Source organism: Tamandua tetradactyla, chromosome 17 (genome assembly GCF_023851605.1).
Source record: "Tamandua tetradactyla isolate mTamTet1 chromosome 17, mTamTet1.pri, whole genome shotgun sequence".
NCBI lineage: Eukaryota > Metazoa > Chordata > Mammalia > Pilosa > Myrmecophagidae > Tamandua > Tamandua tetradactyla.
The window spans coordinates 57,775,358-57,801,753 of NC_135343.1; the positions used below are offsets into that span (position 1 = coordinate 57,775,358).

The window sequence follows — 26,396 nt, forward strand, 5'->3', positions numbered from 1 at the left end:
TCACCTGTACCAATGGTCGAGGTAAAATTTGAGGAGTTTGTAGAGGCACCTGTGCTCAGAGGTGCTGTTTTCCCTTCCTGTACTCATCTCCACATGCAGCAGAGGAAAAATCAGGCACTTGAATAAATCCAGGATTTGGCCTCTACCAAGCAGAAGGGGACGATGTGTATGGAAGAAAGAGGATTGAGGGTAAAAGAGGGGTTAAAGTGAAGAATTGGCTTCTCTGGAAGAACTGAAGATACTAGAGGGACACTTGAGTTCATAGAGGAATTTCGGTGAAGAAAAGAGAGAGAGAGAGGTGAAAAGATGGGAGGCAATGACCAGAGAGTGGTACACATTTAAGATGTCACAAATGCAGAAATTAAGGTGATGACTGTGGCCAGGTTGTGGTAAGGAGTGGGTGTGGCAAGGAGCAAAGGGAAATACACCTGGAATTGAGGTAGTCAAGAATCAGTGATTGGTAAGATGAACATTTAAGTCAACAAATTTAAGAGGAAAAAAGACCATGAATACAAGGAACAACCACATGGTTAGCAGATGTCAGTGACCAAGAAGGGAAGAGGGCTCCTCACTGGTAGGGAGTTCCTGCATAAATTTGCAATCTGGGGAGAGACACAGAGTCCACAATGAGTGCTGCCCCTGGGAACATGCTCAATTTGCATCATGAGACTATCAAACACCCATTCCTTTATGACTGCAGAAATTGCTGCCAGAGTTGAGAACACACAAGATGTGATCAGAATAACAGAATGGCCCTAAGATGAAGGGATGTGAGTCGCAAAAGTGGGGAAGACATGGTTGGTGTGGCAGAGGGATGAGGTAGCAGGGAGCAGAGAAAATCATACACAGTCACTCATGATTATTGGTACGTTCCATGTCTGGAAATTTTCCCGCATCGTATAATTTAACTGTACCTGCAAAAACCAATACTCCCACTGCCTTCATGGTCATTTTTAAGCATTCATGAATATAAACCAAGAAGCAATCAATTTGACTTGCCCAATGGGCTCGTCTCAGCCAAAATCAAATGTGGCAGTACTCTGACTCCTTGTTTCAGATCTCACATGGTAAACAAGTATCCTTTCTGAGGTATTTTCAGACCACATCTTTTGTTGGTGAATTCACTCTTCAAAATGGCCCTCAGCATAGTGCTGAAGGGCTGTCTCATGTTCCCAAGCACAAGAGGTGGCAATCTGCTTTCAGAGAAAATACCTATGTTAGAGAAGGTTCCTTTAGGTGTCAGTTTCAGCACTCTTGGCCATGCCTTCAATGTGAATAATCAACAAGATGTACTAAATCAGGTGTCCTTAAAAAAAAAAGGTATTGATCAGCTGACAAAACCTTGGCATGAAAGGCTTGTAGGAACCATGCCCTGTAGAGACTGACTTGGGATTTACTAACTCAGTGTTAACAGAGACGTCGTAAAACATAACTACTGCAAAGGAGAAGAATAGGTGGCTTATACTCTTATTCTCACCACAGGGCAATGAGATGGGCACTACTAATGACTCCATTTTACCAGATGAGAAAACCAAAACACATGCAGTGAGCAACGGGACGAGGATCTAAACCCAGCAGCCAGGCTCCACTGTCTGTGTTCTTAACCACCACATGAGTGATTCACTCCCCGGGCAGCTCTTTGAAATCTTCCGGTGAGCTTTTTCAAAACACTGATGTCTGGACCCTACCCCACACCAATGCAAAACAAATACTCAACAGAGGGATCCTGGACTCTGAGGTTTGTGCAAGTCCCGGGTGCTCCGCATGCATAGTGAAGTGTCACACTCATGTCCTGCTAGAAGTGTAGAAGGCACATCAGCAGAGAGGGAGGCTCCCAGGAAGCACTGGCCCTGCTGAGATACAAGATGGGCCTGACCCAACCAGCTCAGAGGAAGGCTTTCTTCTGATTCACAGGCTAAGTAGCAACCAACAAAACGGTCTCTAGATTTTCCTCTCCTTTTCCAGCAATTCTAATGACCGACATGCCACACAATTACTTCCAATTCACAGGACTCAAAACTAGTTGTGCTCTTGAGACTTTCCCTGAGGCACTTGAGAAAATCTATGCCAGGGAGTCTGGCCCTACACAGCCCCTGACGAGGTTGGTTTGAATGGAAACAAGGAAGAAATGAAAACAAGAAGAAAGCTGGTATGTGCAGCCAGTGGAGCCCTCCCACTTCCTACCGCTCCTAATTTGTGCTTCTGATCTCGACTTGCCATATTATCCAATAACACTCAAATCCTGGGACTGCTTCTCCCACTGGATTTCCCCCTGTTTTCCTCTGACCCAGATCCAGGGGCTTAAACAGTCACTAGAACATACCGTCAAGTGGGGTTAAGGGGTAAAGGCAAGAAATGTCAGGGTCTCATCCAACAGCCACCTTCCAGATAAAATGTCTGCTCAGTTTCTTCTTATCATCACCCTCAGTCCCCTCCCTTGCTGGAGACCTTTCCACCCTCTGCAAACCTATGCCCTTTAAAAAGTGAATTCTTACCTCATGTTCCAGACCCTCTGAGTGAGCCATCTCAATCTTTTCCAGGGGAGCCTTGCAGAACTCTATCAGCTCATTCGCCACTTCCTGGGAGGCCTGAGGGAAGGAGGGAAGAGAGAGTGAGCTGAGGGGCTCTCACGAGGAAGCCCACTTCAACTCTGAAGAGCTGCATCTTAGAATTTCACTGTGGGGCCAGATGAACACCTTCCTCAAGGTGGACACCTCATATCTGCAATTGTGTCACAAAGTTCCCATGGCTTTTCCAGCTCCCTCATCAGCCATCTACTCGTGATGCATTTCCGACTGACCAAATCTCAGAGCCTTGCTCAAGACCATCAGCTCCCACCTGCGCTCAGTGGGTACTATCTGAAGGTCTGGCCTGCATGGGTGCACATGGCATGTTTCTATATGCCAATATGTTCAAGTATTTTTGTTTAACTGGAATAATAATTTTATCTCAACATTCTGTTTTTTTAATCAGTATATTTTGGACAATTCCCCCTACCAACATGAAAGCATCAATATCACTGCTACTAATAAATGACTACTTTTCTACTGTATGAAGGAAGAATAATTGATATACTAATATGGAATGATGGAATGATGGAATGATAGAAGGATAGAAGGATAGAAGGATAGATAGATAGATAGATAGATAGATGATAGATAGATAGATAGATAGATAGATAGATAGATAGATAGATGATAGATAGATAGATAGATAGATAGATAGATAGATAGATAGATAGATAGAGATATTGGGCTTTCCAATTATTTTCCCAGTAAAGAATTACTCTCAACAGTTCCCTTTAAGTTTGCTGCACACATTGTTTTGTGAGGCTGCCCTATAAAAATACACCCACCTTTAAAGATGGAGATTGGTGATCCCCCTAGACTTCCCTCGGTCAGCTCTGCGGTGGGTGCCCATCCTGTGTACCTGGAGGCCCCTGGGCAGGATAGCTTGCTTCGGGGTCAGGAGGGCCCTAGAAGGGCTTTCCATGTGTTCTCCTGACCCCCTAATCCACTTTAGCTTCTGCACGTTCTTGATATACCCAGAAGTTTGGCCATGCTGGTTTTTATATAATTCTCTAACTGGGTCTCCCTGGACTCCCTCTGCATGTCCACACGTACTTGTCCTGTGGACTCACCCTAAGAAGTGATGTATCCCTCAGGGCCCTGACTCCTGCTCTGCTTATTCCTGACTTAACCTTTGCTGACCCTTGAGGAGGTGTGCTGTCTGGCTGCTGGCTGTCTCCCAGTGTGGGCCGGAACTACTAGCCCCAGAGTGTTGTTAAGCTTCCTGTCAACTAGGGTGCTTTCATTGTGTCAGCCACGTGATTTCAGTGAATGTCTGCTTTCCTAAGTCCATCTGAATCACACTCATTGGACAGACAGTCATTCTCATACCAGGTTGAGTACTGTTCTGTCTTTGGTGGTCCAGAGGGACACCACCAAGCCATCAATCCTACATTGCAGGCTTCTTCCAAAGCTTCTTGCCCAAGCAGTGGCTCATAAAATCACAGCTAGTTCATGATTACAATTCTCTAATCTACTGTAAGTCTCTTGACATTCAAACTCAAAATTCTTAATGATTTCCTAGAATAATCAGTAGTATGCCTGGTAGATTCAGAGAATGCCAGGTGGTTAGGTGTTCACAAAAATCTAGCTCAAGTTGATGTTGGAGGGAAGAATGTCACTTTCACCTAAAAAAAAGTGAACACAAAATTTTTTAAGAGAGGCAACAGTGAAGATTCCCAGTACAACGTGGCTGAAGGTTGTAACTATCAAGTACAACATGGAGAGAAGTTAAACAGGCTGCTTCTGTGACAAAGAAAATGGGCTGTTCCACTTGGCTCCACTTTTCAGAGTAAATGCAGGAAAATTTTCTGGGGAATCCATAGGCAGGAGGTTTCTCTTCAACAGGAGCATCAGAATAAATAAAAGGAAAAGAGCAAGGAAAGGCCTAGAGAAGAGTCAGAGGAGAAGGCCAGGGAGGAATGGATGGAAAAGGTGCAAGAGGAGGGGAAGGGGAAGCCAGGGGGGGAGGGAGAAGAAGGGGCTATCGGCCCATAACACTGATACACTGGCACATTTTGACTGTGAGAACTATGCATAAATGTTGGAGAGAAAGAAAAAGAAAAACCTAAACAGCCAAAACAAGGAGATTCCCAAAGCTACCATTTAGAGAAATGTTTCCTAGTTTTGGTATTATTTTTCATGCTTCAAATATTTATTTCTCCTTTTGATGCAGATTTATATTTACATATATCAAGGAATTAGGAAAGATTTTGATACCACTCAAAGGCTTCGAGCTGAATGACAAAGGATGGCACACTAAAGAGCACTATGGCTGGGATAAAGTACTATCAGGAAAAGAAAGGAGAACAACTGTGATGACACCATAGGCAGTCAGTCCACCTTAGAAGAACAATTTACAAGTTACTCTGACTCCCTCTTTCACAAATAAGGAAACCAAGACCTAACAGGAAGAGACTTGAAAACACAGACACTTCAGGTCATAAGCAAAATTACAACAAGGGTCTCCTAATTCTTTTCCGTTTTCTATCTACCACATCCTAACAGCCTGTTTGGTATTTTCAGATGCACTTCCTTTTAAAAAGCTATGGTCAGTTGCTTAGATTGAGTTTTGTTGTTGCTTTTTCTTTCAAGATAGTTACTTGAGTGATTTTAATAGAGAAACCCAGCTGGAGGTTAAAAGGACACAAATGTACCTCTTTGGATCCAGGCAGGTGCCTCCAGAGATCACATCTTTCACATCAGGAGATGAGCCTGCTCTGTACCTTGGGCTGGAAGACCTGGGCATGTTGTCACCAGGTGGGAACAGCATACCTAAGTGAAGTGTCAGGAACTAACAGCCACAGGTCACCTACACAAACATCAAAACAACCAAGTGAACATGGGAACATCTATGTTTCACCTATCCGTGGTGGTTAGGAATAATGTTTTCATCACCAGGTACCAGTTTTCATCAATGGAGAATTTAAAAGGTACTCATAAATCAGCACTATATTTTCTCCAGTTGAATGTAACAGCTAACAAACACTTTTTGTTGCTCTACAATTAATATTAGTCTTAAATTTGTCTATAAACATAACAAATATCAGAATCATTTATCATTTCATTTTTATAATATATTTAATATGAGTCAATTATATTTTCACAAAAGCACATTAAAATATCAGCTTTATTTCAAACATTTTATTTTACAGTGTTGATGTTTGCAAAACAGAATTTGTGTGCAGCCTTTTGACCTTTAATCATTTTTAATATTTTACAATAAAAGAACATTTGAAATATACATTAAAATAATTCAACTTCTTACCTTTATTTTAATTTAGTTTTTATGAAAACATATTCAGATTTTTTATATTTTCAATATAATTGTGCTTTACTTTTCCCCTTACTATTTGTTTACTTCTTATCCATAATTTTTACTCATCTGTCCATACTGTAGATAAAAGGAGCATCAGACACAAGGTTTTCAGAATCACACAGTCACACTGCAAAAGCTATTATCATTATACAATCATCTTCAAGAAGCAAGGCTACTAGAACACAGCTCTACAATTTCAGGTTCTTCCCTCTACCCACTCATAAACTAAGAAGGGGATAGGGGATATTTGTACAATGCATAAGAATAACCTTCAGGATAACCTCTTGACTCAGTGTGAAATCTCTCAGGCACTGACACTATTTTGTCTCATTTCTCTCTTCCCCCTTTCGGTTGAGAAGGTTTTCTCAATCCCTTGATGCTGAGTCCAAGCTCATTCTAGGATTTCTGTCCCACATTGCCAGAGAAGGAGTCATATACCACGTAGAGGGGGGAGGGCAGTGAGTGTGCTTGCCATGTCAGCTGAGAGAGAGAGAGGCCACATCTGAGAAACAGAAGAGGTTCTCTGGGGGTGACTCTTAGGCCTAATTTTAAGTAGGCTTAGTCTGTTCTTTGCTGGGATAAGTTTCATAGGGGCAAACCCCAAGAATGAGGGCTCGGCCTATTGATTTGGTTGTCCCCACTGCTTGCAAGAATATCAGGAATTTTCCAAATGGGGAAATTGAATTTTTCCTCCTTTCTCCCCATTACCCCAAGGGTACCCTGCAAATACCTCTTTATTCACTGTTCAAATCACTCTGGGATTTATTGGGGCATCACACTAACCTGGATAAACCAACAAAATTTCATGTCCTATTCAAGATTCTATGTACTTATGGTATTCAATTAAACTGTCCATATAAGTTAAATTAGGAAATGCACTAGTCAATATATAAATTTTGTACCAAATAAAACATTTCTTGCTTTAGTCTTACACAGAAGTTGCAGTTTTAAAATATGAATGACCATCTATTTTCAACACCCCGAAATACTGGCATTCTTTTGTTCTTCCTCATGCAAAAAACATTTTTAATGTGTACATTTTGTCACTATTATTGTACATTCTAGGCACTTCTAGATTATACCATCTCAGTCTTTGTCTGTCATTCCTTCTAGTTTCATATATGGCCCCAGCCCTTCTCCTTCTATCATTTTTCACATTCAGCTTCATTCAGTGTACTTATGTTATTGTGCTACAAACAGATAGTATTGTGTTATCCATTTCTGAATTTTTACAATTAGTCTTGTTTCACAATCTGCATCACTTCAGTTCCAATTACCCAATCTCTACCCTATTTCTATCTCCTGATAACTGTGTTCTTAACTGAAATTTTCCAAGTTCACTCATTAATGTTAGTTTATATGTGAGACTATACAGTATTTGTCCTTTTGCTTTTGGCTAATTTCACTCAGCATAACGTCCTCAAGGTCCATCCACGTTATTACATGCTTCATGACTTTATTCTGTCTTACAGCTGTGTAATATTCCATTGTATGCAATTACCACAGCTTGTTTAGCCACTCATCTCTTGATGGACATTTGGGCTGTTTCCATCATTTGGCTATTGTTAATAATGCTGCTACAAACATTGGTGTGCAAATGTCCATTTGTGTCCTTGCCTACATGTCCTCTGAAGAAATACCTAGCATAGGTATTGCTGGATCATATGGCAATTCTATACTTAGCTTCCCAAGGACCCACCAAACTGCCTTCCACAGCAGTTGTACCATTTTACATTCATACCAACAGTGATAAGTGTTCCTCTTTCTCCACATCCTCTCCAGCAACTGTTGTTTTCTATATTTTTGATAATGGCCATTTTAGTGGGTGTCAAATGATATGTCATTGTGGCTTTGATTCGCATTTCCCTAATAGCCAGGGAAGTTGAGCATCATTTCATGTGCCTTTCAGCCATTTGTATTTCCTCTTCTGAGAAGTGTCTGTTCGTGTCTTTTGCCCATATTGTAATTGGGTTGTTTGTCTCTTTGTTGTTGACTTGAACAATCTCTTTATATATCCTGGATACTAGACCCTTACCTGATATGTGGTTTCCAAATATTGTCTCCCATTGTGTAGACTGCTTTTTTAATTTCTTGACAAAGTTCTTTGATGCAAAAAAGTGCTTAATTTTGAGGACTTCCCTTGTATTTATTTTTTTCTTCAATGCTTATCCTTTGGGGTTAAGATCTAGGAAACAGCCTCTTATTACAAGTTTTATAAGATTTTTCGTACATTTTCTTCTAAAAATTTTATGGTATTAGCTGTAATGTTTAAGTTTTTTATCCATTTTGAAATAATTTTTGTATAAGGTGTTAAGTATGGATCTTCTTTCATTCTTTTGCATATGGATATCCAGTTCTCCAAGCACCATTTATTGAAGAGATTGCTCTGTCCCAGCTGAGTTGGCTTGTATCCCTTATCAAAGATCAATTGTCCACAGATGAGAGGGTCTATATCTGAGCACTGTATTTAATTCCATTGGTCAATATATCTGTCTTTATGCCAGTACCATGCTGTTTTGACCACTGTAGCTTTGTAATATGCCTTAAAGTCAGGTAATATGAGACCTCCGACTTCATTTTTCTTTCTCAAGAGGTTTTTAGCCATTCAAGGAACCCTGCCTATTGGTTTTTCTATTTCTGCAAAGTAAGTTATTGGGATTTTAATTGATATTGCATTGAATCTATAAATCAATTTAGGTAGAATTGGCATCTTAACTATATTTAGTCTTCCAATCCATGAATACGGTATGCTCTTCCATTTATTTAGGTCTTCTGTGATTTCTTTTAATAATTTCTTGTAGTTTTCTTTGTATAGGTCTTTTGTATCCTTAGTTAAATTTATTCCTAAATATTTTATTCTTTTGAAATAAAGGATAAATTGTAAATAAAGGTTGCAATTGTAAATGGAATTTTTTCTTGATTTCCTCCTCAGATTGCTCATTGCTAGTGTATAGAAACACTATGGATTTTTGAATGTTGAACTTGCAACCTGCGACTTGACTGTACTCATTTATCAGCTCTAGTAGTTTTGCTGTGGATTTTTCAGGGTTTTTGACATATAGTATGATACCATCTGCAGACAGTGAGAGTTTTACTTCTTCCTTTCCAATTTTGATGCCTTGTATTTCTTTTTCTTGTCTAATTTCTCGGCCAGAACTTCCAAAACAATGTTGAATAACAATGGTGATAGTGGACATCCTTGTCTTGTTCTTGATCTTAGGGAAAATTTTAAGTCTTTCGTCATTGAGGATGATGTTAGCTGTGGGCTATTCATATATTCCCTTTATCATGTTGAGGAAGTTCCCTTCTATTCCTATCCTTTGAAGTGTTTTTATCAAGAAAAGATGATGAATTTTGTCAAATGTCTTTTTTGCATCAATCAAGATGACCATGTGGTTTTCTGCTTTGATTTGTTGATACGGTATATTACATTAATTGATTTTCTTATCTTGAAACATTCTTGCATACCTGAAATAAATCCCACCTGTCATGGTGTTTAATTCTTTTAGTATGCTGTTGGATTCTATTTGCAAGTATTTTGTTGAGGAATTCTGTGTCTATATTCATTAGAGAGATTGGTCTGTAATTTTCTTTACTTGTAGTATCTTTGTCTGACTTTGGTATGAGGATGATGTTGCCTTCACAGAATGAGTTAAGTAGCCTTCCCTCCTCTTCAATATTTTTGAAGAATTTAAGCAGGATTGGTACTAATTCTTTCTTGAATGTTTTGTAGAATTCACATGTGAACCCATCCGGTCCTGGACTTTTCTTTTTGGGGAGCTTCTTAATGACTGATTCAATTTCTTTACTTGTCACTGAATTGTTGAGGTTGTCTATTTCTTCTTGAGTCAATATTGGTTGCTCATGCCTTTCTAGAAAGCTGTCCATTTCATTTATGTCATCTAGTTTATTAGCATAAAGTTGCTCATAGTATCCTCTCCTTACCTCCTTTATTTCTGCGGTGTCAGTGGTTATGTCTCCTCTTCCATTTCTGATTTTATTTATTTGCATCTTCTCTCTTTTTTTCTCTCTCTCTAGTTCCTCCAGTTGAATAATTAATTCTCTGAATTTTGGTCTTTCTATTTTTTTTTAATAAAGCCATTTAGTACAACAAAGTTCCTCCTTAGCCCTACCTTTGCTGCATTCTATTAGATTTGATACGCTATGTTTTCATTTTCATTTGCCTTAATAAAGGCAAATGATTTCTCTTTTAATTTCTTCCTTGACTCTCTGGTTGTTTAAGAGAGTGTTGTTTAGCCTCCATATATTTGTGAATTTTATGGCCCTCTACCTGTTATTGATTTCCAATTTCATTCCTTTCTGATCTGAGAAAGTGTTTTGTATGATTTCAATCTTTTTAAATTTATTGAGACTTGCTTTGTGCTTCAGCATATGGTCCATTCTTGAAAATGGCCCATGAGCACTTGAGAAAAATGTATATCTTGTTATTGTAGGGTGTAATGTTCTATAAATGTCTGTTAAGTCTAATTCATTTATTGTATTATTCGAATTCTCTGTTTCTTTATTGACCCTCTGTCTAGATGTTCAAGCCACCAATGAGAATAAGGAATTGAGGTCTCCAACTTTTATGTAGAAATGTCTATTTCCCTTTTCAGTGTTTTCAGTGTTTGTCTCATGTATTTTGGAGCAATCTGGCTCACTGCATAAATATTTATGATTGCTATGTCTTCTTGTTGAATTGTGTCTTTTATTAATATATAGTGTCCTTCTTTGTCTCTTTTGCTTTACATTTAAAGTCCAATTTGTCAGATATTAGTATAGCTGCTCCTGTTTTTTTCTGGTTGTTGCTTGCATGAAGTATCTTTTCCCAACCCTTTCAAATTCATCCTAGGTTTGTACTTGGGTCTAAAATATGTCTCTTGTGGATGGCATGTGGATGGATCCTGTTTTTTTATTCCATTCTGCCAGTCTATGTCTTTTGATTGGGGAGCTTAATCCATTAACATTTAATGTTATCACTTTAAGGGCAGTACTTTCTTCTACCATTTTGCCTTTTGTATTTTATATGTCATATCTAATTATTTACTCTTTTTACCTTTATATTGATAGTCTTCATTTCTACACTCTTCTCCACACCTCCCTCTCCTGTCTTTTCCTCTCTGCCTCTATTGCTTCCTTTAGTATTTCTTGCTGAGCTGGTCTCTTGGTCCCAAATTCTCTCAGTGATTTTATGCCTGAAATGTTTTAATTTCCCCCTCATTTTTGAAGAACAGTTTTGCTGGATGTAGAATTCTTGGTTGCCAGTTTTCCTGTTTTAGAATCATAAATATATCATACCACCATCTTCTCACCTCCATGGTTTCTGCTGAGAAATCTACACATAGTTCTATTGGGCTTCCCTTGTATGTTATGGATTGTTTTTCTCTTGCTGCTCTCAAAATTCTCTTTTTCTCTTTGACATCTGACAGTCTGAATAGTAAATGTCTTAAGAGTATGTCTATTTGGATTTATTGTGTTTGGGGCGCACTGCACTTGGATCTGTAATTTTATGTTCTTCGTAATAGATGAGAAATTTTCATTGATAATTTCCTCCATTAGTGTGTCTCCACCTTTTCCCTTTTCTCCTCCTTCTGGGAAACCCACAACACTTATATTCATGTGCTTCATGTTGTCATTCAATTCCCTGAGTCCCTGCTCATATTTTTCCATTCTTTTCCCTATATTTTCTTTTGCATGTTGGATTTCAAATGTCTCATCCTTCAGTTCACTAATCTTTTCTTTTGCTTCTTCAAATCTAATGTTGTAGGTTTCCATTGTTTTTTTCATCTCTTTTACTGTGACTTTCATTCCCATAAGTTCTGTGATTTGTTTTTTAAGACTTTCAATTTCTTCTCTTCATTCACCTATTGCCTTCTTTATATCCTCCCTCAACTCACTGATTTGATTTTTTATGAGGTTTACCATATCTGTTCAAACATCCTGAATTAGTTGTTTTAACTCCGATATTTTATGTGAATTGTTGGTTTGTTCCTTTGAATGGGCTATATCCTCAATTTTCCTACTATAACTAATTACTTTTGCTGGTATATAGGCATTTGATTTCCTTAATTAGTTTATTCTGGAGATAGTTTTCACTCTCTTACCTAGGATTTTCTTTCTGAATGGATTTGTTCTCTATCTGTTTTTTTTTTCACATTCAATTCAACTTATTCTAGACTTCTAGCATAGAGTTTGTTTAACAGATCAGAATTTTTCCATTCTTATTTTTCTGTTTCTTACACTGTATATATGGAGCCTTTTTTTAAAAGAAGGGTCTATTATAGACCCCGTCAGATTTTCCTAGACCAGACTGTCCTCCTCTCAGAAAGAAAGAGTCACCTGCATCAGTTTTCCCTGAGGGTGAGACCCAGCAGGTTGACAGAGTTTCCTATGAAGCCTCTAGACTCTGTTTTTCCTATCCTGCCCAATAGGTGATGTTTGTCTGCCTGAAGTTTCCCATCAGCATAAAGTGATGAGGTGCCTTTAACTTCAGCAGACTCTCCCTGCTGGGGGCGTGGTTGAGACAGAGAAGAGGTTGTAGGCTGGCTTTCATTGCTTCAGTTTTCCAGTCCCTGTGTTCTGAATTCCTTGAGGGAACTCACTTTTATCACAGAGAATGGGCACATGTTGAAATTATGGTAAAACTGTAAAATAGTAAAGCAGAGTTCAGACTGGAAAGATAAAAAAAAATAAATTCAAAAGCTTTGAACATATGGTCTATGAAGATAGACCCTTGTGGTCCCTCATTTCTGCCACTTGTGCAGCCCCTCACCTTGACTTTGATTGAGACCTGAAATTTGCTTTTAGTCAATACAGTGCAGCACAAGAGAGGGTCCGTTACTTCCATGAAACATGTGACCTTAGACATAAACCCATATTGCTGGGGACTGACACCTTTGCTGGCTGGGCTGAAGCAAGAAACCATTTTAAAGAAACGAGGAAGTGCAGGTGGCCTACAGCCCACAGCCCACAGCCATAGGGAAGCTGAGTTCCTTCCTCCTGTGGCCACAGAAATCTGAATTCTTCCAACAACCACATGAGCTGGGAAGCAGACCCTCCCCAAGTCAAGCTCTGAGACAAGATTGACATCTCAGCCTTGTGAGAAATGAGCAAAAGACTCATCTTGAGCCATCAGCTCCACACAAACTGGGAGGTAATAAATTTATGCAGTTTGAACTGCTTATCTTGTGGTGATCTGTTAAGTGGAGATAGAAAACTAGTGAATAGTCCTCTGAAATTTTGGACACTGTAAACCACAAAAGTGACCAGCCTTCTCTTGAACATAGCTGACTGAAAATTCTCAAATGGGACATTACAGACTCCTCATTTAGCAAGTCTTAATTACTGATCAAATGAAAATGAATACAAATAAATATAATCAAATATACACCCCTAAGCAATCAGATGAAGTTTGTGAAATTTCATAATCTTTGCTAAAAGAATCATTTTATCAAAACAATAAGAAGTTTAAAGAGAATTATGCATATAAAATTCACAATGAAGAACAAAAAATATTACCTCTGCTCTCCCCATTGAGAGATGAATAAAATTACATTCAGGAAATTGGCATTTAACTAAGAATTTGAAAAAACTGATGCTTGACTATGCTGGATCATTTTAAAATGTAAAATGTTTCTGGTTAAATTCAATACTATCCAGAGCAATTGCAATATTTCACTTTACCCAAAAGTTTTTCAAATGGAAAAAGAAATTGTGGTACCAAGCTGTAATATTCAGAGGCATTTTATACTGTTATCTGTTTCATATTGGATACTGAAGATAAATTTTGTCCAAAGAAGGTATTTGTGGAAAAAAGTTGTTGATCAAAAGAATTCAAACCACCACTTTCACAACGAAAGGTATACTTATAATTATTAGAATTAAATATTCTTGAATAAAAAGTAAACAATTGATAATATGCAACAATGGCAAGTAAACAGAAAAATCAAATACTTCCAGTAAATTCATAAGGGAATGATTTTATGAATCCAATATTTAGCCAAAATAATAATGTTTATCATAAAATTTACAGCATAGTTTCTACAGGAAAGAAAAGGAAAATGTCTAGTTGTACAGAGGAGTTTGAAAATTGATGTAAGAATGGTTAAACATGTAAAATTGATAAAATATAACAAAAAAAATTACTGTTTAGAAAAAAGCTCAAGATATTATCATTAATTTAATTCTAAATAAAGTGGGCAAGCAAATTGTATTAGTTATGGTTCTCTAGAGAAACAGAATCAACAGGGAACACTTGCAAATATAAAATTTATAAAAGTGTCTCACGTGACTGCAGGAATGCAGTGTCCAAAATTCACAGGGCAGGCTGTGAAGCCGACGACTCCAATGGAGGGTCTGGATGAACTCCACAGGAGAGGCTCGCCAGCCAAAGCAGGAATAGAATCTCTTCTGAATCTTCCTTATAAGACTTCCCATGATTAGGTTAAACATACCTCATTGCAGAAGACACTCCCCTTTGGCTGATTGCAAATGGAATCAGCTGTGGATGCAGCTGACATAATCATGATCTAATTCTTTGAAGTGTCCTCATTGCAACAGACAGGCCAGCACTTGCCCAAAGAGACAAGCAGGTAGCACAACTTGACCAAGTTGACACATGAACCTGACTATGACAGTCCACCCCTTGTCAACTTGGCAGCTATATATATCACCTTAAACCATACCCAATTTCCAAATAAAAACAATAAAACACACATTTTTTCTTTTACCTAACAATACTCAACCATCCTGCATATAACTGGAAACACATTAAATCTCTCCAGAATAGGGTGCAAATCTTTGGGCAATATTCATTCTTAAACTTCATATCTTGCAACTTAAATAGTATAACGTGAACAAAACAGCATTACAGTCCACGTTTCTGTAACTGATCACATGGTTGAAGTTCATATTTATCACTACCTTCTTCCATTACCCATTCCATGTTCCCTTTACCCTCAGCAAGCACTTCAGCTGGCCGTGGTTCTTTGCCTGGTGGGGTGACACAAACCTTCATTCCTGAAGTTTCAGAGCCATTGGTAGTCCTTCCTGGATTGGGTTGTTGCAGTTTTCCATTGATTTTAATTACAGGGCATGGTAGTACTAAAAGATGCCCTAGGGGATCTCCTATATTCCAAGAAAACTCTTCTTTTCCTCCATTATGTAGTTGCAGTCCTACTTCCTCCTGATAGTCAGGGTCAATCACCCCAGACAGTAATGTAATACCCTTCTTGGTTTGTTGATCCAGTGGCATACGTGGTCCAAAGTGACCAGGTGGCAGTCTTAACTTCCAGTTCAGTGGAATCATTGTTCTTTCTCCTGGAGGAAGCACTCCCTGTTTTGGAACTAAAACCTATAGACCAGTAGAGTTCAGGGTTGCAGGGATAGGAAGCAAAAATTTTCCTAGTGGATCACTAGGGGTAATAGTGAGTGGCACCACACCCATTTCCACCCCTTGGTTCCTGGACCCATGGATCCTGGCTATGGGAAAAACAGCATTGTACAGTAGATGCTGATTCAGAGCATATACAGCTAACTGGAGAACATTACCCCAGCCTTTCAAGGTATTGCCATCTACTTGGCACCATAATTGAGTTTTCGAAAGGCCATTCCACTGTTCTATCAATCCAGCTGCTTCTGGATGATGGGAAACATGGTAAGACCAGAGAATTCCATGAGCATGTACCCATTCTTGCACTTCGTTTGCTGTGAAGTGTGTTCCTTGATCAGAGGCAATGCTATGTGGAATACCATGATGATGGATAAGGCATTCTGTAAGCCCATGGATGGTAGTTTTGGCAGAAGCATTGCATGCAGGGAAAGCAAACCCATATCCAGAGTATGTGTCTATTCCAAGTAGAACAAATCGCTGCTCCTTCCATGAAGGGAGTGGTCCAATGTAATCAACCTGCCACCATGTAGCTGGCTGGTCACCTCGGGGAATGGTGCCATATCAGGGGCTGAGTGTGGGTCTCTGCTGCTGGCAGATTGGGCACTCAGCAGTGGCTGTAGCCAAGTCAGCTTTGGTGATTGGAAGTCCATGTTGCTCAGCACATGCATGCATGACCTCCATCCCTACCACCATGACCACTTTGTTCATGAGCCCATTGGGCAATGACAGAAGTTGCTGGGGAAAGAGGCTGACTGGTATCCACACAATGGGTCATCTTATCCACTTGATTATTAAAAACTTCCTCTGCTGAAGTCAGCCTCTGGTGTGCATTCACATGGGACACAAATATCTATATGTTTTTAGCCCATTCAGAAAGGTCTATCCACATACTTCTTCCCCAGACCTCTTTGTCACCAATTTTCCAATTACGGTCTTTCCAAATGCCTGACCGTCCAGCCAAACAGGTACCACAACTTTGCCAAGTTGACACATGAACCTGACCATGACACAAATCATACATAAAATATTTCTTTTTCAGTTCACTAGATTGTAAAGGAGAACTGTTATATTGATCAAGGAACATTTATTGTACATATTATTAAACTAATGAAAAAATAAAGCAACCCAAAGTGAACAATAGTTACCTTGGCTTAAAAAAATGCAGATTTTGATTTAAGCAGATGTGCTTAAAATGAAATTTCTTGATGAAACACATATCAAACTTGAGCTTATAACCACCTGTGTACAGACAATGGGAATGCTGTCTAAGTGCTGTTAAAGTAATTCGATTTAATTTAGACAAAGCAGAAAATGCCCTAAGAAGATATAAAATATATCGTATTTCAAGATAATGAATCACAGACTTCGGCAGGAAATGAAATTGATTTACAAATGTGGTATCAACAGTTATTTATATGAACCATTACTTGTTGTTAATGCTATTTTAAAAGCTTACCAAAAAGGAAAAAAAACTAAAATATTTGTTAGCTCATTTCACTTCTTCCACTTAAACTTGTTACTTTGTGAAAATTGTAGATTCACATGCAGTTAGCAGGAAATAATACAGAGGAGGAGGTGCATAAGGGGGTGTGGAATTGTCTAGAGCAGCTAGTAAATAGCCAGGACCTGTTCGGAAAACATGTTTGGGTGACATCTCTGATCAGACACACATCATGCACCAATCTGGAATGGGTGGCAGAACCACAATCATGCCAGAGAACTGTGAGTAAATCTCCCCAAATCTGGAGGCTAACACACTTCCCAATTGGCACAACTGGCTCAGAAAGTGATACTTCCTTCTGGAAAAGAGAAAACATCTCTGCTGGGAGCAATGGAAGGCATCCCAGCCAAGTTCACTGTGTTTTTTTAAGTAACAAATTTGGACAGTTGAATATAAACTCCGAGACAGATAAATTGAGAGCAAGTGGGAAAGGAATTGAGGTTGCTTCTGGCAGACAGGAAATGAGGCTGACTGAGAAAAAAAAAGGAGGCCTTTAGAGTGGGCCCAGCTCAGAATACTGGAAAACGTGCCTCAAGACATATAGAGCCAGTTACCAACTCTGCCTTTTGACAGGTGAAACCTGGGAAGCAAGGACTGGCCCTGAAAAGGGATTTATAAAAACTATTTTGAGTAGGTCATTAGAGAAAGCCTCAAGCATTTTCAACTTCGGCCCTGATGCAGGGCTGAGTTCAGATAGGTCTGAAAGTCAAATTAACAGATCAAGTTTAGAAGATAACTACCTAAAAGGCTTATAATCCCCAGGAAAAGGGGGGTGGGGTGGGCAGGGCCCAGCTCAAGTGGCCCCCCCCTCAATTAGAATTAAAGGTACCACAACACTTTACGCAGGTGGAGAGCTACATGCTGACTAGTACCACTTGCTGGGAATGAAAAGCACAGAGTCTATAGGCATCATGGATTCTCTAACACTTGCTGGGTCTCATCCCCAGGGAAACTTGATACTGTTTAGACCCTACTCTTGAGACCTGGGCCCATCTTGTTCTGGTAAAATCTGACAGATTATTGGGGAGAAAAGTTCCCATTTAGGAAAACAGGCTGAATTTTTTTTTAATAATTGACTAGAAGTTTTGCTAGAAGCTAACCTAACTCTCTAATTGAGGTCTAGAACAGGTTGAACTAAATGCAAAAAAGACAAAGAAAAGAAAAAAAAAAAGGAACAAAGCCAACCACAAGAAAACCTTGCATAAAAGAATAAAGACGACCTCCAAAATACACCAATCAAGAAAATCAGACGCCAAGACACCAATAAAAACTCACAAGTCATACTAGAAAAAACAAAGCTATGGCCCAGTCAAAGGAACAAACTAACACCTCAAATGAGATACAGGATTTGAAATCATTAATTAATGTTCAATCAAACGTGGTAAACCAATTCAAAAATCAAGTCAATGAGTTGAAGGAAGATATGGTAAAAGAGAGAAAGGTTGTAAAGAATATATTGGGCAAACACAAAGAACAGCCTGAAAGCTTGAAGAAAAAAAAAACAGAACGTTTAGGAATGATAGGCACAATAGAGGAGATGAAAAAAATAATGGAGACTTGACACTAGCAGATTTGAAGAGGCAGAAGAAAGGATTAGTGAACTAGAGGACAGGAAATCTGAAATCTTGCACAAAAAGAAGAGAAAGGGGGAAAAAATGGAAAAATATGAGTAGAGTCTCTGCAAATTAAATGATAACATGAAGTGCATGAGTATCTATGTTATGGGTATCCCAGAAGTAGAAAAGAAGGGAAAAGGGGCAGAAAGAACAATGGGAAAAACTATCTCTGAAAATTTCCATCTCTTATGAAAGACATAAAATTACAGATCCAAGAGGTTTAGTATACCCAAAAAGAATAAGACACTTACTAATCAGATTGGCAAATGTCTAAGGCAAAGACAGAATTCTGAAAGCAGCAAGAGAAAAGTGATCTGTCACATGCAGGGAGAGCTTGATAAGACTATGTGTGAATTTCTCAGCAGAAACAATGGAGGAGAGAAGGCAATGGTATGATATATTTAAGATACTGATAGAGAAAACCTGCCAACCAAGAATTCCATATCCAGCAAAACTGTCCTTCAAAAATGAGGAAGAGTTCAATATATTCTTAGACAAACAGACACTGAGAGAATTTGTGACTAAGATATCAGTTTTGCAAGAAATACTAAAGGGAACACTAGAGGCAGATAGGTAAAGATAGGAGAGAGAGGTCTGAAGAAGAGTGTAGAAAGGAAGACCATCAATATGGGTAGAAAAAGAAAAAAATTATATCTGACGTATAAAATCCAAAAGACAAGATGGTAGAAGACAGTAATGCCTTTACAGTAATAAGATTAAAATTTAATGGACTAAGCTCCCCAATGAAAAGACACAGAATGGCAGAACTGATTAAAAAACCAGGACCCATCTGTATATTATATATGAGAGACTCACTTTAGAACCAAACACAAAAACAGATTGACAGTGAAGGTCTGGGAAAAGATATTTCATGCAAACAGCAACCAGAAAAGAGTGAGGGTAACTATACCAACATCCAAAAATTAAACTTCAAATGTAAAAATAAATGAGACAAAAAAGGACACTATGTATTTAAAAAGGGAGCAATTCATCAAGAAGACATAACAATCATAAATATGTATGCACCAAGCCAGATACCCAAAAATACATGAGGCATACACTGACAACACTGAAGGGTGAAGGAGAAACCTTTACAATAATAGTTGCAGATTTCAACACACCCCTCTAGTCCACGGATAGATCATCTAGACAGAGGATCAATAAGGAAACAGAGATTTTAAATAATATAGTAAACAAACTAGACTTCACAGATATTTATAGAACATTTCAACCCACAACAGCAGGATACACCTTTTTCTCAAGTGCTTATGGATCATTCTCCTGGATAAACCTCATGTTGGGTCAAAAATCAAGTCTCAATTAATTTAAAAAGTTTGAAATTATACAAAACATTTCCTCAGATCATAATGGAATGAAGTTGAAAATCAATAATAGGCAGAAGGCTGGAAAATTCACAAATATGGGAAGGCTAAACAACACACTCTTAAACAACCAGAAAGTCAGGTAAGAAATTAAAAGAGAAATCATTTGCCTTATTAAAAAGGCAAAGGAAAACACAACGTATCAAATCTTATAGAATGCAGCAAAGACACTGATGAGGAATTTTGTTGCACTAAATGCCTTTATTTAAAAAATAGAAAGACCAAAATTCAAAAAATTGATTATTCACCTGGAAGAACTAGAGAGAGAACAGCAAACTAACCCCAAAGCAAGCAGAATGAAAGATAAAACAAATATTAGAGGCCAAATAAATGAAATTGAGAACATGGAAATAATAGAGAGAATCAAGAAAATGAGAAGCTGGTTCTTTGAGATAATCAAGAAAAGCTATGGACCTATAAATAGGCTGACGGGGGGGGGGAGAGAGAGAGAGAGAGAGAGAGAGATGATGCACATGAACAAAATCAGAAATGGGAGATGGGAAATAAATTAAATAATGAGAGGATATTATGAGCAACTATATGCTAATGAAGTAAACATAAACAAAATGGACAGCTTCTTAGAAAAACATGAATAACCAACATTGACGCAATGAGAAATAGATAACCTTAACAAACCAATTAAAAGTTAAAAGACTGAATGAATCATCAAGAAGCTCCCAAAGAAGAAATGTTCAGCACCAAATGGCTTGACATGTGAATTCTACCAGTCCTGCTCAAACTCTTCAAAAAGTTGAAGACAAGGGAAAGTTACCTAACTCATTTTATGATGCCAATATCACCCGAATACTACAGCCAGACAAAGATACTACAAAAAAAAAAAAAAGAAAGAAAGAAAGAAATTACAGACCAATCTCTTTAATGAATACAGACGCAAAAATCCCCACCAAAATACTTGCAAATCAAATCCAGCAGCACATTAGAAGAATTATACACCATGATCAAGTGAGATTCATTCCAGGTGTCCAAGGCTGGTTCAACACAAGAACATCAATTAGTATATTATACCACATTCACAAATCAAAGTGGAAAAATCACATGATCATTTCAGCTGATACAGAAAAGGCATTTGACAAAATTCAGTATCATTTCTTGATGAAACCATTTCAAAAGGTAGGAATAGAAGGATATTTCCTCAACAACATGATAAAGGGAATATCTGAAAAGCCCACAGCTAACATTATACTCAACTGGGAAAGACAAAGTTTTCTTTCTAAGATTAGGAACAAGACATGGATGCCCACTGTCACTACTGTTATTTAACATTGTACTGGAAGTTCTAGCTGGAGCAATTGGACAAAAAAAGAAATAAAAGACATTCAAATTGGAAAGGATTATGTGAAATTTCCACTATCTGAAGATGATATGATCCTATATATAGAAAATCCCCAAAAATCTATATCAAAGCTATTAGAGCTAATGAGTGAGTATAGCAAAGTGGCAGGGTGCAAGATTAACACCAAAAAATCAGTAGTTGTTTCTATATACCAGTAATGAGGAATCAGAAGAAGAAATCAAGAAAAAATTCCATTTACAATAGCAACCAAAAAATTATATATTTAGGAATAAATTTACCCAAGGCCACAAAATAACTATACACAGAAAACAACAAGAAATTGCTAAAAGAAAATTAAGAAGACCTAAATAAATGGAAGAATCCATATTCATGGATTGGAAGAATAAATATAGTTAAGATGTCAATTCTACCCAAACTAATTCATAGATTCAATGCAATACCAATTTAAATCCCAACAACATACATTTCAGAAATAGAAAAACTATAACCAAATTTATTTGGAAGGACAGGATTTTCAGAATAACTAAAAATAACTTAAGTGGAATGAAGTGGGAATCTCACAGTACCTGACTTTAAAGCACATTGCAAAGCTATAGTGGTCAAAATAGCATGGTAGTGGCATAAAGATAGATGTACAGACCAATGGAATTGAATTGAGTGTTCAGAGGTGAACTCTCACTTCTGTGGGTCATTGATTTTTGCTAAGGTGCTTAAGTCAATTCAACTGGGACAGAGCAGCTTCTTCAATAAATAATGCTTGGAGAATTGTATATCCATATCCAGAAGAATGAAATAGGACCCATGTTTCATATGTTACACAAAAATTAACTCAAAATAGATCAAAGACTTAAACATTAGGGCTAGAAAGATAAAACTTTTAGAAAAAAATGCAGGAAAAATATCTTAATGATCTTGTGATAGGTGGTGGTTTACTATACCTTACACCTAAAGTGTGAGCAATGAAAAAAGAAATAGATAATTGGAGTCTCCTTAAAATTAAACACTTTTGTGCATCAAAGGATTTTGTTGGGAAAGTAAAAAGACAGGCTTTTACTCTCCATTGTCTATGCAATGGGACACAATATTTGGAAACCAGATATCAGATAATGGTTAATATCCAGAATATATAAAGAGACTATACAACTCAACAACAAAAAGACAAACAATCCAATTATAAATGGGCAATAGAGATGGACAGATAGTTTTCAGAAGAAATACAAATGGCTCAAAAACATATGTGAAGATGCTCGATGTCATGGGCTATTAGGAAAATACAAATTAAAATCACAATGAAATATCATCTCATACCTTCTTGAATGGTCACTATCAAAAAAACAGAAACCACAAGCGCTGGTGAGGATGTGAAGAAAGAAGCACACCAATTCACTGTTGGTGGGAATGTAGAATGGTTCAACTTCTCTGGATGGCAGTTTGGTGGTTCCTCAGAAAGTTAAGTATAGAATTGCCATATGATCCAGCAATCCCATTACTAGGTATATATTCAGAGGAACTGAAGGCATGGACACAAACAGACATTTGTACACCAGTATTATTCACAATCGCTAAGGAAAGGAAACAGTCCAAAGGTCCATCAACAGACGAGTGGCTAAACAAACTGTGGTACATACATATGATGGAACATTGCACAGCTGTAAGACATATTTATGAAGCATGTTAAAATGTGGAAGAAACTTGAGGACATTATGCTGAGTGTTATTAGCCAGAAACAAAAGGACAAATACTTCACAGTATCACTAATATGAACTAACATTAATGAGTGTGCTTTGAAGACCAAAATTATGAATTATCAGGAGATAGAAAGAGGGTAGATATTGGGCATTTGATGCTGGAAGAGTACAGAATGTTCAACAGGATGGATGGTCAACATCTAGAATTGGATAGCACAATACTATCTGTTGGTAGGCCAATATTGTAAGTTCATGAACAAAGTTGAGTGTGAGTATGCTTGAAGGAGAAAGGCTGGGGCATGTATGACACCAGAAGGAAAAACAGATATAAAGACTGGGGTGTTATAACTTAGCAATGCCTAAAGTGGACAATGATGATCATTAAATATACAAATATAAGAATGTTTTTGCATGAGGGAGAACAAATGAGTGTTAACATTGCAAAGTGTTGAATTTGGGATGGTATATGGAGGAAAAATACAATCTTCACATATATAGTTACCAGTAATTTTATAATATGCTTCACTGAATGTAACAAAGGCAATATGACAAAGCTAAATGTCAATAATCATGGGATGTGGGGAGAGGCATGGAATTCTTTGTGGAAGAAATGGAAATGTATTCATATAGATTGCAGGGGTGAAGGCATGGCTTTGTGATTATGCCAGCAATCATTGATTTTTTCATTTAGGCTGGATTGTATACTGTCTGTTTAAAAATGAACAGAGAGATGTAAGTGCTGGAGAAAATGTAGACAGATGTGCCTATTCACTGCGGGTGGGAAGCAGAGTGGTGCATCCCCTTTGAAGGGCAGCGCAGGGACTCTACATGAGGCTAGGGGTCGGTTTGCCTTTTGATCCTGCAATTCCATAGTTAGGTGTATAGTTGGAGGAACTGAGAGTAGGAACATAAATGGACATTTGCACACTGGTGCTTATGGTGGTAGTGTTTCTTTTTTACAATGGGTGGAGGCGGCCTAAGGGTAAATTGACTGAGCAATGGAAAGGGGAACAGTGGTGTATATGTATATTGGACTATTGAGTGGCTTCAAGAAAGAATGAAGCTGTGAGGCATGAAACCAGGATAATGAAACTTGAGGGCAATATGTTCAATGAAGTAAGTCAGAAACAAAAAAAAATGTTACAATACCTCACTACTACAGTCTAACCATAATGTGCAAACTATGAGAATTGAATCTGAGTGCATAGTTTATCAGGTGAAGGCTTAGTATAAAGGTTCCCAGACTGTAAGCTCTTACAGCAGTCAATCTTTTCCTGAGTTGTAGCTGTTATTTCTAAATTCTGAGATGCTGAGCTCTTTGTGTATAATCTGCTTGTTCCCTGGAACTTTACGTATTTGTGTGACAGCTGCAACTCAGAGCTGAAATTCTGAAACTATGAAAATCAGCATTTCCCCACACAGCAACTGTTAAAAAAAATACTGAAAATATGATCAGACTTAAATTATAGATATGAGTGAAGCTGATCTGGGTAGAAATAAGATAAATCAGACTAAAAGGTAAAGGATGATATTGATTGTATTTTAGAAATTCAACTTCTCTGTGTGAGAAGAAAGGAAGAGATATTTATTTGGTGCAAAATTTATACTTTTGGTAACACACTATCTAGTTTAACTTCTGTGATCAACTTATATGAACACCAAAGCTACATGGAACCTTGAATAAGTAGTGAGATCTTGGTGGTATGTGCCATATGTACAAATATGTACCATATTTCATGTATGAGACATGAAATAATAAATTTGGTTGATACATATGTACACTGATATTATTAACTTTCAGCCATAAAAATTAATACTTTGCACACTTTTTTAAAAAATTGATGTTACAAGGTAAAATTAGTATGGATTTAAGGGTGAAGATAGAACTCATTTTATTTAACCTGTGATTAAGTTGAACATAACTAAAATATTTAGCCATATATTAATAGGTCTCCAATTGTGCTCTAGACCCAGGAACCACAATTTTTAAGGATGGGACTGGTTCCACACTCAGCCATGGTACTGCCTTGTGACTTTCATAGATTTCCATCACTGAAAGCAAGGCCAGCCTTCAGGGTACCAGTATGAATCAACACATACAATCTGAACAACCAGATTACATTTGGATAAATGAGAATTCTGATGTTCTTTTCCTGTGCCATCTAAAGCTGTTTGACTGAACTTTGGCTCAGTCTTGCCACTCAAATGTCTATACTCCTTGGAAGACTATAGTCCTAACACAAACTATGGATTAAATGTAGAGCTTTATTATGTTTTTCCCCATAAGCCTCTACTTTGTCCCATCACATGTGGCACCAAAACACAATCCACCCAGCTCACCCAAATTTCCTGTTGCCTAGTTATCTAGCAGAGCTGGGGATCCTGATCTCAAGCCCTAAGATGCACCTCTGAGCTGGCCATGGAAACTGCGACTTGAAATCAGAAATCAAGCAAATTATCTGCAGCACTGTCTGATATCCAGGCACAGTCATTATCAGGAACAACTTTTTTTCTTCCTTCCATTGCTCTGATGTGGACAAGATTGAAGCATCCTTGGCATCGAGTTAGTTCAATAATTGACCCTTGAGGCTACATTGGGGTCCACTAGTCCCAACACCATTGATTAAGTGGCATCTCTGAATGGATCAGAGGGAATATCAGGAACAGAGGGAAATATTGCTTCCTCAGGACTAGCAAGCCATTTTACTGAGGGCTTCAGAAGCCAGGAATGGCTTGCCATTATAGTGACTAATAGTAGGTATTTGATCAAGACTTGACAGAGAAATTGGCATTTCAGAAAAATATAACTCATACTTCCTGATGTGCCTAATTACCTCTGAGGATGAACTTTGGAACTGAAGTGATTCAAGCTCAGAATTAATTTTGCATTGGAATTGCATCTTTCTCCTGACATGACCAACAGATATTTTACAAACCTGAAATTTCCCAGTGGGCAGTAATTTCTACAAAATCTCTTCTCCACAGGTTGGGAGTAAGAATTGTACAGCCAAGAATAATCTCCTCCTTCCAATCACACACACACACACACATGAGATATAAAAACACGAGAAATCCAATTTGCTCCAACTTCCTGAGTTATGGCATTTGCTTGTAGGAAATAGAAGTCATCTACTCAATAAATTATGCATTTAACATCTTCCAGCCGTGTCACACTTCAGCTGTCTTATCTAATGTTTTTATTTATTTATTTTTAATCTGCATCTATTTGGTCAGAATTCTAACTGGCCAACCCATTTATTTACAAAATGAGCCCCAACCATAAATTAATCAGCATTTGTCCGAGACCATTGACCTCTCTAGTGGTTTTTAGCATTCAGTGTCTCCATCCCAAATACTTCTTTTTCCTTTTAATTTCTCTCACTCATAAGATTTTCTATATGATATTTGCTCCTGTTTTCATGTTCAAACGCACAATCCCCTCTCTAGGCATTTTTTTTTCCCTTCCCTAGAAACTATAGTAGAAAAAGAGGCATCATAAAATGTATCCTAAATTCAAACGAAAAAAAAGTTAAATGAGTATATATTTATATTTAAACAAAAAGTTGTATAAATATATGTAGATTTCCACACAGAGCATTGAATAAGTGAGAAGAGAA

General features: G+C 37.8%; 1 protein-coding gene across 2 annotated transcripts in view; it reads right to left on the reverse strand.

Moving 5' to 3' along the window:
- LOC143661117 (ral guanine nucleotide dissociation stimulator-like) overlaps nt 1-26,396 on the reverse strand; it is a 168,553-nt gene that overhangs the window by 35,757 nt on the left and 106,400 nt on the right. The window contains exons 1-2 of one of the 2 annotated variants that reach the window (XM_077134730.1): nt 3,356-3,758; nt 2,496-2,588 (exon numbers count right to left, since the gene is read on the reverse strand). In XM_077134730.1, the coding sequence (XP_076990845.1) occupies nt 2,496-2,525 (30 nt within the window). In that variant the 5' untranslated portion in view covers nt 2,526-2,588; nt 3,356-3,758. Of the gene's footprint in view, nt 1-2,495; nt 2,589-3,355; nt 3,759-26,396 lie in introns of those variants that run through there. The other variant, XM_077134729.1, reaches the window with a different exon arrangement.